Below are 13,003 nucleotides of genomic sequence, written 5' to 3' on the forward strand. Positions count from 1 at the left end.
GAAGAGCAACAAGAATGATTAAAGGTCTTGAGAACATGACCTATGAAGGAAGGCTGAAAGAATTGGGTTTGTTTAGTTTGGAAAAGAGAAGACTGAGAGGGGACATGATAGCAGTTTTCAGGTATCTAAAAGGGTGTCATAAGGAGGAGGGAGAAAACTTGTTCACCTTAGCCTCTAAGGATAGAACAAGAAGCAATGGGTTTAAACTGCAGCAAGGGAGGTCTAGGTTGGACATTAGGAAAAAGTTCCTAACTGTCAGGGTGGTTAAACACTGGAATAAATTGCCTAGGGAGGTTGTGGAATCTCCATCTCTGGAGATATTTAAGAGTAGGTTAGATAAATGTCTATCAGGGATGGTCTAGACAGTATTTGGTCCTGCCATGCGGGCAGGGGACTGGACTCGATGACCTCTCGAGGTCCCTTCCAGTCCTAGAATCTATGAATCTATGAATCTATAATTAATCTAAAGCTGTCAGACTTGCTGCTGTTGACAGAAACTTTGCTTATTCAGAGAACAGATTTGTTGGAATCAAGAAGCAGAATTTGCTGTTAATCATTTACCATCACCACTCCTCCTATCAAGGATTACTTACACGATTGTCATGTAAACCACTGTTATTTGTGGCTAAAATAACTTTTTTTTTAATTTCCAAGTCACCTGTAAAGCAAAAGTTAACTGTAAATGCCAAGCAAATACTGGTATCAGCCTTCTCTTCAGGGCAGGAACTGGCCTTACCAAACTGTGAGGAGTATTGCAGTTCTGTCAATCCCATCACCAGGTTTTTTCTGCTTTGACAGCAGGAAGGTAACCTGTGAGCAACAGTTTAAAAGTGCTGTTGCTATAACAACGGGTAATAGGATTAGACTTGAAGGACTCACAAGGAATCTAATAGTGGAGTCTGTATGATAATAACTAGGAACTCTTTCATAAAGATCTGCTCCAGTTCCCAGTCAATAGCAAAACTACCAGTCACTCCAGTGGAAGTAGGATTGGGCCTTTCAATGTCCATCTTGTGCGAGGATTCAAATATTTCCATGTCAAAGGATAGAAAGCTACAGGGCCAAATACTGGCCCCAGCTGTAGCCCCTTTCCACCATTCTGGGAGTGCAAAGGGGTCAAAGCTCCCCTAGTAAAGCAGCTACGGATTCCTCCAATGTGAAGGGTTACTGGCTGGTAGATTGCTGATGTACCCGACTCTACACCATCCCCTTCAAAACTCCAGCATAGGGATCCATAGATTCCGAGCCTGGAAGGGAACATTGTGATCAATCAAGGGTATGTGTATCCCTGGGGGTGCGCAGAGGTCTTCCCGGGGGAACATCAACTCATCTAGATATTTGCTGGGTTTTACAACAGGCTCCATAAAAAGCACTAGCGAAGTCAGGACAAACTCAAATTTCATATGGACAATGACTTGTTTATACTTCTCTATATACTCACTATACACTGAAATGTAAGTACAATATTTATATCCCATTTGATTTATTTTATAATTCTATGGTAAACATAAGAAAGTAAGTGATTTTTTTCAGTAATAGTGTGCTGTGACACTTTTGTATTTTTATGTCTGATTTTGTAAGCAAGTAGGTTTTAAGTGAGGTGAAACTTGGGGGTATGTAAGACAAATCATAAGAACTGCCATACTGGGTCAGACCAAAGATCCATCCAGCCCCATATCCTGTCTTCTGACAGTAGCCAATGCCAGGTGCCCCAGAGGGAATGAACAGAACAGGGAATCATCAAGTGATCCATCCCCTGTCGCCCATTCCCAGCTTCTGGCAAACAGAGGCTGGGGACACCATCCCTGCCCATCCTGGCTAATAGCCATTGATGGACCTATCCTCCAGGAACTTATCTAGTTCTTTCTCAGACTTCTGAAAGGGGTACAGTAGTCTGGAAAGCTTGGGGGCTACTAATGTAGTCTGTTCTCCTGTTTAGCACAGGCCATCCTCAAAATAATTCCTAGGGCAGATCTGTTAGAAAAACATCCAGTCTTGATTTCAAAATTGCCAGTGATGGAGAAGCCACCACGACCCTTGGTAACTTGTTCCAATGGTTAGTTACCCTCATTGTTAAAAAATTTACGCCTTATTTCCTGTGTGAATTTGTCTAGCGTCAGCCTCCAGCCATTGCATCATGTTATACGTTTCTCTGCTAGACTGAAATCTCCGGAGTAAATATTTGTTCCCCCTGTAGATACTTAGACTGTGACCAAGTCATCCCTTAACCTTCTCTTTGTTATGCTGCATGGAGTAAGATCTCTGAGTAGATCTTAGATGTATGTATGGTGGGGAAAAGGGCTGGATTTTGTTGTGCTCTGACAATCCCTGGCTGATGTAATGGCTCTCGGAGGCTGTTTATAATCTGTTGGCTGCTCTAAATTATGCCAGGAGCTGAATAAATCCATAGCAACCCTGGAGATCAGAGGGATGCAAAAGTAGCTTGCAGCCGCCTTTTCCCTCTCACCCCCGCTGTACACCAAGCAAAGCTCTGAACAATCTATTAAAACCACCTGAAATCGGCATCTCTTGAAACAAGGATAATCCCTAAAACAAACCATCCCCTTCCCTAACCCACCCACCCTCCCTCTCCCAGGCAAATTCTGTTCTATAAAGGCTCTTCTCCCTCCACTATCATTGTGAAAAGAGATTGGATCTGCCGGATGCCCTGAAAGCCAACAAGCTCAGGCTCTGTGGGATCCTAGGGAAACGAACCTCAGCTTCTGAAAGATCCACTCCGGCCAGTCTTATTCAAGCAAGTAGGCTTTAGTCACCCAAACAGTCCCCTGATGGACACGAGGAAGGGTGGACAGCTCTTAAACACATGGGCATCGGACAACGCTGGACACATGACCTTAGAAATGTTTCACATCTCTTCTCATTACTGTTCCCCACACAGCCTCCACCAAAAGTGGATAGAAAGTTTCTCTGAGAAATGAGATATCTTCTCCAGTTTTCAAATGAGCCGTCCACATACTTTAAACCTGACATCTGCACAATGTAAACAGGAACATTATTACACCAAGTGATGTGATCTTTACCAAAGAGTCAAGAAATGTGTGCCAATAATTTGACTCTGGAAGAGTCAAATTAATGCTGAAAACAAATTTAAAATGTAATTGTCAGGGATCCCCAGGATCAGTGCTCTGGGCCCAGCTTTAGAACAGTCTCTGGGAGGAGCCCGTCATGGGCCAGACCTCCTCGGGCTCTCACTCTTCTTCCTGAGTAAGCCACGTAGCTTCACTGCCTCCTTAGACTGGCCCTCTGGGACCTCCCGCATTCCTGCTTCACATCCTGAGCTCTGAGTCCCCCTGAGACAGACCCTGAGGGAGGCTGGTACAATCTGAGGGAGCAATGCACTTGGGCCAGTATCTGCAGTGACACTCAGCCAGCGCTGTCCCGCAGTAGGGTTTATTAGTTGACTGCAACACAGCATAAGAAGTCCTTGGTTAGCCTAGAGCAGAGGTGGGCAAACTACGGCCCGGGGGCCACATCCGGCCCACGGGACTGTCCTGCCCGGCCCCCGAGCTCCTGCCCCGGGAGGCTAGCCCCCGGCCCCTCCCCTGCTGTTCCGCCTCCCCCGCAGCCTCAGCTCACTGTGCCGCCGGCGCAATACTCTGGGCAGCAGGGCTGCATGCTCTTGCCGGGCAGCGCAGCTGCAGAGCCAGGGCCTGACCCGGTGCTCTGTGCTGCACGGTGGCGTGGCTGGCTCCAGCCGGGTGGCACGGCTGCTTGTCCTGGTGCTCTGGGTGGCGCAGCTGTAGCACCGCCAGCCACCGGTGCTCCAGGGAGCGCAGTAAGGGGGCAGGGAGCAGGGGGGGTTGGATAGAGGGCAGGGGAGTTCGGGGTGGTGGTCAGGGGGCAAGGGTGTGGATAGGGGTCTGGGCAGTCAGAGGGCAGGGAACAGGGGGGTTGGATGGGGCAGGGATTCTGGGGGGGAAGTCAGAAAGGAGGGGGGTTGGATGGGGCGGCGGGGGGCAGTCAGGGGCAGGGGTTTCGGGGGCAGTCGGGACAGAGAGCAGGAGGGTGTAGCGGGCAGGGGTCCTGGGGGAGCCATCAGGGGACAGGGGGGTTGAATGGGGCAGGAGTCCCGGGAGGGCTGTCAGGGGGTGAGAAGCAGTCAGATAGGGGGTGGGGGCCAGGCCACACTTGGCTGTTTGGGGAGGCACAGCCTCCCGTAACCGGCCCTCCATACAATTTCGGAAACCCGATGTGGCCCTCAGGCCAAAAAGTTTGCCCGCCCCTGGCCTAGAGAAATGAAGGTTATAGCAGAGTCCATTCTGGTTAGCCCCGAGAGCCCAAAGCTCTGTCACTTAGTCTGACCTGCTCTGTCAGATTCTCAGCCCCTCTCCCCCTCTCCCTCCCCGACTCCTCCAGCAGCCAACTCCCACCTCACACCCCCAGGCATTTGTTCCAGAGCTGGAAAAATGCTGCTTGGCTCCCTCCAGAGAGGTGGGGCAATCCTTAGTCTCGGTTGCCAGGTTTCAATGTCCCGGTGACTGAATTTGCCATTGTCATCACGGATTCTCCAATGATACGAGGATTAAGGCCCACTTAGTCCCAGACAGTGAGGTGCTGCTCACACCTGTGTCCTAGCCTGCCCTGAGAGCAAACAGACCCTTTTCACCCACTAGGTAACCATGCAACATAGAGGGGAAACTGAGGCACACAGCAGCTTCATAAAAATATCTCAAAAAATTCCCATTTTGTCACATTAATACAATTAGAATTTTTAAAAGACTTTGCAAGACCAGTGGAGGCATTTGTGGAGCCACTCTGCACAGCAGCCAGTGGCTAAAAATGAGATGTTTTGTCCTGTTTTAGGCCCTGACCTTTCAGTGAATCCATCCCTTTGTATACTCGTCAGAGCAGAGGACCCCGTTTGCTCTGTCTGTTAAGTGGCATGCACCTGTATGTAAATCATCAGTCATTGCCTTTGAAGGCTGTGTGGAGCTCTTCTCTTGCCTTGGAGCGCTGCTCTCAGGGTATGTCTACACTGCAGTCAGCAGTATGTCTGCAGCTCAGGTAGGCATCCCCGCCCTCGCTTTAATCTAGCAACACAGCTAAACACAGCAGTGAAGATGTGGCGGCACAGGCTTCAACGCAGGCTAAACAAGCCCATTGGAACACTGGGTGCTTATTTGGATTAACAGCCTGTGCCGGAGTCCATGCCCCGGCACCTTCACTGCTCTGTGTCTGTGCTGGCTCGGTTAAAGCTAGGTGGGATCTGCCTATCTGAGCTGGAATCAAACCTCCGAGGGCACTGCAGGCATACCCTCACTTGCCAACTGATTAAAACTGATTCCACACAATTTCATTTCCATTTATTTAAATATTAATAAAGCCCTTGACAGACTGTACATTTTCACTTACTGTCCAAAGCTAAACTCCAGGCTGTAGAACAGGAGTAGGTAACCTATGGCACGTGTGCCGAAGGCGGCACGCGAGCTGATTTTCAGTGGCACTCACACTGCCCGGGTCCTGGCCACCGGTCCAGGGGGCTCTGCATTTTAATTTAATTTTAAATGAAGCTTCTTAAACATTTTAAAAACCTTATTTACTTTACATACAACAATAGTTTAGTTATATATTATAGACTTCTAGAAAGAGACCTCCTAAAAACGTTCAAATGTATGACTGGCACGCGAAACCTTAAATTAGAGTGAATAAATGAAGACTCGGCACACCACTTCTGAAAGGTTGCCGACCCCTGCTGTAGAATTTTGCTACAGAACACACTAAGACTATTGTTTCAGGCTGAGAGAGAGATAAGAGGAAAGACAGTGACTTACCATTTCATTCTCCTCTCCCTTGCTGAGCAATGCATGGTGACTCTTGGCAAACTTTTCCCCCATGAAATGGTGTTTGCTCTGGTGTCCTAACACCTTCAAGACAGGTCTTCAGGGTTAGAATCACTTCTTTGAACTGAAGTGATTAATTACCTTCCATGCTAAGGAACTCCTAAGTGCACACCTTTCTTATGACACTACCAATATTCTGAGAAGGCAGCTCCTCCCCATCTGTAGGGGTTTTTTCAGGTGTATATGTCCTTCCTGTTTCCTCTTTGCTGTTTTTGTTAACTGAAGTTGCTGCTTGGAAGGAGACTTCCCACGTACAAAGCCGGCTCAGGGTGGTGGAGGAAGAAAAAAGTTAGATCTGCTGAGTGTCTGCCATGACTTGACTTCCAATCACAGCTCCAGTAACACAGCAAGCACTGCTGGCAGGCAGCCTTAAGGGGAGGGCAAAAGGAGAATACTTCACCTTGAAAGATTATGGGATTTATTTGGGCTAGGGAGTGTGCCTGAGAGAGAGAGAAGCAGGCATCATTATTATTCTATTACATACTTAGCAACCTGTCAAAACTAAGGGCCCAATCTTGATTACATGCTATTCAATGGGAAAACCAGGACTGGGCCCTAACATTCCAAACCATGGCCCTCATCTATGCAGGTGGACCCAGAGTCTAACCATGCCAGTCAGCACGTAGGATTGGGGCCCATATCGGGTTATCAGTAGTGTCATTATTTATTATTATTAATGCCGAGAGTGTTTCAGGTCTTACAGCGTAACTAGATGAAGCTCTGGGCCCCGATCCTGCCCTTGGGGACCCTGGAGTCTTCAGTGCTGCCCATGGGTGGATCTGACTGCAGCACTGGAGCCAGGCCAAGAAAGCAGGCACGGGGGCAGCACACCAATTTCCCCCTCCCTTTCCTTTGTCTCTTGGATGGTTTTAATTGCCAGCCTTGCCTCTCTTGCCCTTCCTTTGCCTTCTGACTTGCCTTGTCTCTTAATTGTGCCCAATACTTCTTCTCAGTCAGTCTGGGTAACCCTCATTTGGTTTAATTATTCGTCCTGCCCAGTGGTTTTTTTTTTTAGTCCTTTCCCTCTTCCTTGTTTTCATGTTTGTTTTAACAAGCAAAAGATCAGATACTGTGGTGATGACTCCGGTATGGAAATCTGGGGAGATAGGAACTGAGCCACAGAAAAACAAGCAAACATCACTCCTCTATGTATTGTAATACGGCTGAAACCTTATGTCAAAATCAAGAGTTTCCCAAGATATTTTATACTCACTAGTGTTTTATTCTCATCTGAGATGGGCCCAAGATAAGCCCAAATCCAAATATTCCCAGCACTGGGCAAGTTCTGGTCCAATGTCGTGCTTCCTGAAGTGAAATGGCCAGAAGATTCAGAGGAAGAAAAAGAGGAGTGGTGGAGAGATGGAGGCCAGTCTGCACTCAGAAAATTATTTGATGCTACCTATGACAGAGATGGCAATTTCCTGCAATATGCTTGAAAAAAAATATTGAATTAAGTTTGTCTCTCTAGAGTCTTTTTGTATTAAATACAAAGGTTATTTATTACTGGGAGCCAGGATTGTATGTAACTTCTCTAAGGGGGGAAGTGTTATGATCTTCAAAGGACTGCTTTGACCAATGAGTCAGAAGAGTGGACTTTTGGGGCAAACACTGTCAAGTGGTTTTCTTGGGAATCTCTAGGGGGAGGCGAATGCAAATTTCCATCTCCAGTTATGCAAAAACTCAGCTTTTTGAAGTTATGCCCAGAGGAGAGAACCATTGTATGCCGATTACCTGTTCTCGGAATCTGAAGATCAAAGGCGCAAGCTGTATAAAGGAAAGATGGAACTATTTATGGATGTGCTGTTCTGAGCATTGGATGTTATGAACTTGTAACCACAGAAAATCCCCTGTGTGGGTTTGAAGGACTGACCCCTGCTGAGCCTTTGTTGAAGTTGGTGATTAGCTCTGGTAAGCTTATCAGCATGCATGTAGGTTCTTCTAGTGTTTCTAATGTTTTCTCTGTAATGCTTTTGTCTTGAGAACAAATGTGCTTGCTTAAAAATTGCTGCATGGTAACATACAACTGCAGGCTGTTAAGCTGTTCATAGCCTCTGGAGAGAATGCAATGCACAGATGCTAGCCTTTTAGGCAGCATGTCTTGTCAGGGATATCCCATTGTACTGTTCAGCCTGGAGATACCCCCGTCAGGAGGGAGAGAGATCCATATCTCTGCCCAAGAAAGGTGATGTCTGGGGAGCTGGAAGCCTGAGAATGGGTACCCTTGGTAGCCCACAAGTCCCCCTGAACTGTGACACTGTCACCAATGTCTGTCAGGGTCAGATGCAGCGAATGGGCACAGGATGCAGTGCAATGTACATGCAAATGGAGGCTCTGGCAAACTGCATAGTATTCAAACCCATGTCAGAAACAACGGTTCAAATCTGCTTCTAGTGGGGCCATGCTTCCAGGGCTTCCCTGGCCAAGGGGAATGGGACTTTGGAAAAGATTTTACAGCTCCAAACTGTTATCTTTTCTGACTGATTTCCATGGGTGGGAAAGGGAACCATAGGCACCTCTACACAGCACATTCCATCCCACCTATGGTGTTGCCAGCTGTCATGTTATCACGAGCCTCACGATATGTGGTGTTTCTTTTTAAGCCCGGCCTACAGAAGTCAAATTACCTGAGAATCTCAACTTTCAGTTTCTAGCCCTCGTGTTTGCAGAGGAAACTGAACAGGTGTCTTCTAATGACTCTAAAACCAGGAGACAACTATATGAACCTCCAATTAATCAGTTTAAAGGCTCAGGATTTTTAAGACAATCTTGTGATTTGTGAGTCCTGACTTGTGGTTTTTTTTAAAGGTTGGGTTGGCAAAATTTCCACCCATCCTTCCCCTGCCTGCCCAGTATCTGCTGCTATTCCCAGTACAGACCCTGGACTCCAGTGTCCGGGGCAAGGACAAGGGTGAAGCAGAGGTGGCTGAGTCACCCTTCTGTGTGGCAAGGGGAGAGAAATGCATGCAGAGGGTCCTCACCATGCATGACTCTAAGGGAAGATTATGGATCCACGTAGCTATTGCACTTTCTCGGCCCAATCCCACTCTGATAAAAGTCAATGGAAAGACTCTTGTTCAGTGAAGAGTCTGTGGGATGGAGGATTCTTTCTCTGCACTGAAAACAAAGGAAAAGCAGTTTCAAAGAGATTAAACATTTGTTCTTTGTTATATTTTTGGCAACTTGATATACTTGTATTAATAGCCCAACCCAACATCTAACTCAAAAGGCCACTGAAGTTGATGGAATGTTTCCATGGACTTCAGTGAGTTTCAGATCAGATTCATCAGGAGCAAACTTTTTTCTGGGTTTGCTGGATTGTCCTTTAGTTTGCCGCCCTCTACTGTTTAATGTAACTATTACATGTCAGGTTTCAGAGTAGCAGCCGTGTTAGTCTGTATCCGCAAAAAGAACAGGAGTACTTGTGGCACCTTAGGGCTTGTCTATACTTACGCGCTGGTTCGGCGGCAGGCAATCGAACTTCTGGGTTCGATTTATCGCGTCTTGTCTGGACGCGATAAATCGAACCCAGAAGTGCTCGCCGTCGACTCCGGTAATCCTGCTCAGCGCGAGGAGTACGCAGAATCGACGGGGGAGCCTGCCTGCCGCGTCTGGACCGCGGTAAGTTCGAACTAAGGTACGTCGACTTCAGCTACGTTATTCACGTAGCTGAAGTTGCGTACCTTAGTTCGAACTGGGGGGTTAGTGTAGACCAGGCCTTAGAGACTAACAAATTTATTTGAGCATAAGCATGTTACATGTTAGTGGTCAATCTGCACATTTAAAAGTGTCTCCATAATAATGTTGTGTTTTCTCATCCATTTCTTTATTGAAATCAGCATATAAAACCAACATGCACAAATATCAAAAGGTAAGGGTTAAATCAAAACATCTATAAAGCAAAGGTAAAACTAAACAATCACAAGGCCAGATTAAATAAAAACACACCTAAAACAGAAGGCGGCAAGGGTGAAATAAAAAAGGAACCCTTATGCTCTGTCATAGTTCAGGACTACCACACTTGTATTTCTCCTCCGTGGTCCAGCAAGGGCATGCACTCTAGATATTTTGGGCCTGAGTTCTTTTGGGTGGAGGCATGTGTCTCTCTCGCCCTTCTGACCAGGGTATTTCCAGGCTGAACAGTTCCCTGCCTACACAGTGTTAGTGCCCAGCAAGGTATAAAGCAGTATAGAGAAAGCATATTCAAACCAATAAAAGAGCCTACATGCATGCTCGTACGCTTACCAGAGGTCATTCCCCAACCCCAGCAAGGGCTCTGGTTGGTGATTAATCCTTCAAACACCACGCAGGGATTTTTCCTCTGGTGACAAGTTCGTAACACCTTCAGCTCAGAACTAGCACACCAATCTGATGGGCTCCAGTACTTCCAGCTCTTCTCTTCCCTAAGGATTGTTGGGATCCTCCATGAAACAGAGGTCCTGTCCATTTGCTGGATCAGAAAGACTGCCCTGAATTCATTTTAACACAGTCTTTTTCTATCAGGTCCTTTCTTTGTCTCTTGGTCCCTGGAGAATCCAGTTTGAACCAGAATATGTGAGCTTCCCTCCATCTGATGAAGTGGGTTTTAGCCCATGAAAGCTGATGCCCAAATAAATGTGTTAGTCTCTAAGGTGCCACAAGGACTTCTGGTTGTTTTTCCTCCAGGTGGTGGTAACTCTCTGGAGGTGTTACAGCCTGTGTGAATTTGCCCACCTGCTCCCCGTTGTTCTTAGTTCAGTGGTTTCCCTCTCCCATGGAATTACATACAATCCCTGGCCTACAGTAATACATAAACTTAATTCAATAAGGTTTGTCCAAGATTTTGTCATATGTATTCTTCTAATCACTCTGGTAACTTAAGCCCTGATCCTTCAAAGATTTTACACATCTATTCAACTTTATACACTATGTGTCATCCTATTGACTTCAATAGCATGCCTCATAGTGTGTAGAGTTAATGTGTGTCAATCCTGCAAAGATTTACAATCTTGTCAGTCTTTGCTTGTATCTAGTCCCCCTTTCCTCTACCTAAACTTTTTGGGGCTTTAAATATGTTTCAGTTAAGCATGTGCATAATTCAGTATGGTCATTAAAGTTTCCAGAGGACTTTTTGCAAAGTATGACGTAGTACTGGTTGAAAACTTTCAAAGAAAAGTTTATTTTTGTGGAAAAATGGGACTTAATTGGAAAAAAGGGTTTTTTTAGCAAAACTTTTCTGAAAAAGTTTGAAACAAAATATTTAACCCCCCCCAAATATGTCTAAAATTTACATACCCACTATTTCCAAATGAAAATGTATTTTCCCCACTTTCTCTCATTTCCTTACTTTTTAACATTGAAAAAGCAGGGGGGAAGAAAGTTAGGAAACATAAGGAAAACACACCTTTTATCTTATTTAATATTTTCCAATGGAAAAGTAAGAAGAAAAAAAGGGAGGGGGGAAATATAATCTTATACTTTTAAACTTTTTCTCCTGCAAAAGTATGAAAATAGTTTCAAAAACAAGAGAGCTTTACTTTTCCTCACTTTTTAAAAAAATTCCCTGCCCCCTACTCTACTCTTCCAGTAGAAAAAAGGAGGGAGAAGTAAAAAATGTGAGGGAATTGGAAAAAATCCCACATTCAAAATGTAATTTTTCAAAATGAATTTTTTTTCATTAAATGATTTCTCCCCCTGTTTTTTGACAAAAACAGGAAAAAATTAAAACCATTTTTTTGCAAAAAGCCTCTAAAAATCACAACCAAGCTAAGTGGAGTTGTAGACACATTCTAAAGACAAGGTAGATGAGGTAATATCTTTACTGGATCAATTTCTGTTGGTGAAGTTAGTCCAATAAAAGATATTGCCTCACCCACTCTGCCTCTCTAATATCCTAGGACTGACCTGGCTACACATACACTGCATGCAAATTCTCAATTAGGTAATTACATTATTCTGCCTTCCATTCTCCAGCAGATGCAGTAACCATGCAATTTTCAGCTTCACTTCTTGTCCTAAACCCTGATCCCCTCAAAAATTGTGCACGTGCTTTTGATGAAGCATGATACGACTAAACTCACTGATTGATAGGCTGTGGCACTTGGCATCTCAGTGTGAGGGCTGCCACTTCACTTCACATTTGTGGGCCAGACAAGCCAGCTTCCCCCAGTCACCATCTCAGGAGACTGATGGGTTCCAAAATCTGTTTAGGGGCCCGTGGAATGTTGTCACGTAATAATGCAACTGCTGTGCATTGCCACTGAGCAAGCCTGTTGCATCAGCCCGTCACAATCCAATGGCATCAGCACAGCACCATGTCACCGCAGCATGATGCAAAAACTGCCCCCCCCCAAGTGTTCAAGAATCAGGCATTTACGAGCTTGACTTCAAAATTAGCTCCTTTTATTTGCCGTTTGTTTATTGTGAGACGTCGGAGTGCGCTCAAGACCCACTGTCCCACTTTTCTCCTCCTCCACAAGGCCGGAAATACCCCCCTCTGTACACAATGAGAGCCACCTGTGGCACTCTGTGCCTTAAAGCAGCACCTTGGAACCCCCATATTTGCCACTGTCATGTAATTATGATATATTTCATACAAAGCATGCCATGTAAGATATCCTATAAAAGGTCAAGATCTGCTGAAACCCATTGTTCTGTCAAAATCCGTATATCAATAGTGCATATCAAGCTAGGAGCTTTTCCTGTATGGTTGTTTCTGAAATATGCTGTACATTTGCTAGTGACACACACAGCAGGGGATTGCTCAACCCTGTGACTCAGCACAGCCCACCAGGCCATGTCTGACCTGGTATTTTCCAGACACATGGACTGAGGGTATAAAATAGGGGACAGTGGCACTGTCCCTTGGCCTTTCTCCTCCTCCCACCTATGCTGGAAACAACAAGAACTCTGGGAAGCCAAAGACTTGAACTGAGCAGATCAGTCCCAGGCTGAAAGGGGAAGGCTGTATATTAAGAACTGAAATGTCCAGCGGGGTGAGAAAAGTGCTCGGTCCAAATACTGCCTAGTGTCATAAGGGGTAAGAGTTAGACTGTGCGCTTACCTTTTCTGTTCTTTGGTAACTAAACCCTGACCTTTGATGCCTACCACTTATAATCACTTAAAATCGTTGTCTGTGTAGTTAATAAACCAGTTTTATATTTTAC

The 13,003-nt window shown here is 45.6% G+C and overlaps 1 protein-coding gene across 1 annotated transcript in view; it reads right to left on the reverse strand.

Annotated features, from left to right (window-relative positions):
* The window catches only part of LOC135883351 (probable cation-transporting ATPase 13A4), a 69,265-nt gene extending 63,410 nt beyond the window's left edge, over positions 1-5,855 (reverse strand). Inside the window, exon 1 of the mRNA XM_065410414.1 lies at positions 5,793-5,855. Coding sequence (XP_065266486.1) covers positions 5,793-5,855 — 63 coding nt within the window. The remainder of the gene's footprint in view (positions 1-5,792) is intronic.
* Positions 5,856-13,003: the final 7,148 nt, after the last annotated feature.

Source organism: Emys orbicularis, chromosome 9, assembly GCF_028017835.1.
Source record: "Emys orbicularis isolate rEmyOrb1 chromosome 9, rEmyOrb1.hap1, whole genome shotgun sequence".
In the NCBI taxonomy this organism is placed as follows: domain Eukaryota; kingdom Metazoa; phylum Chordata; order Testudines; family Emydidae; genus Emys; species Emys orbicularis.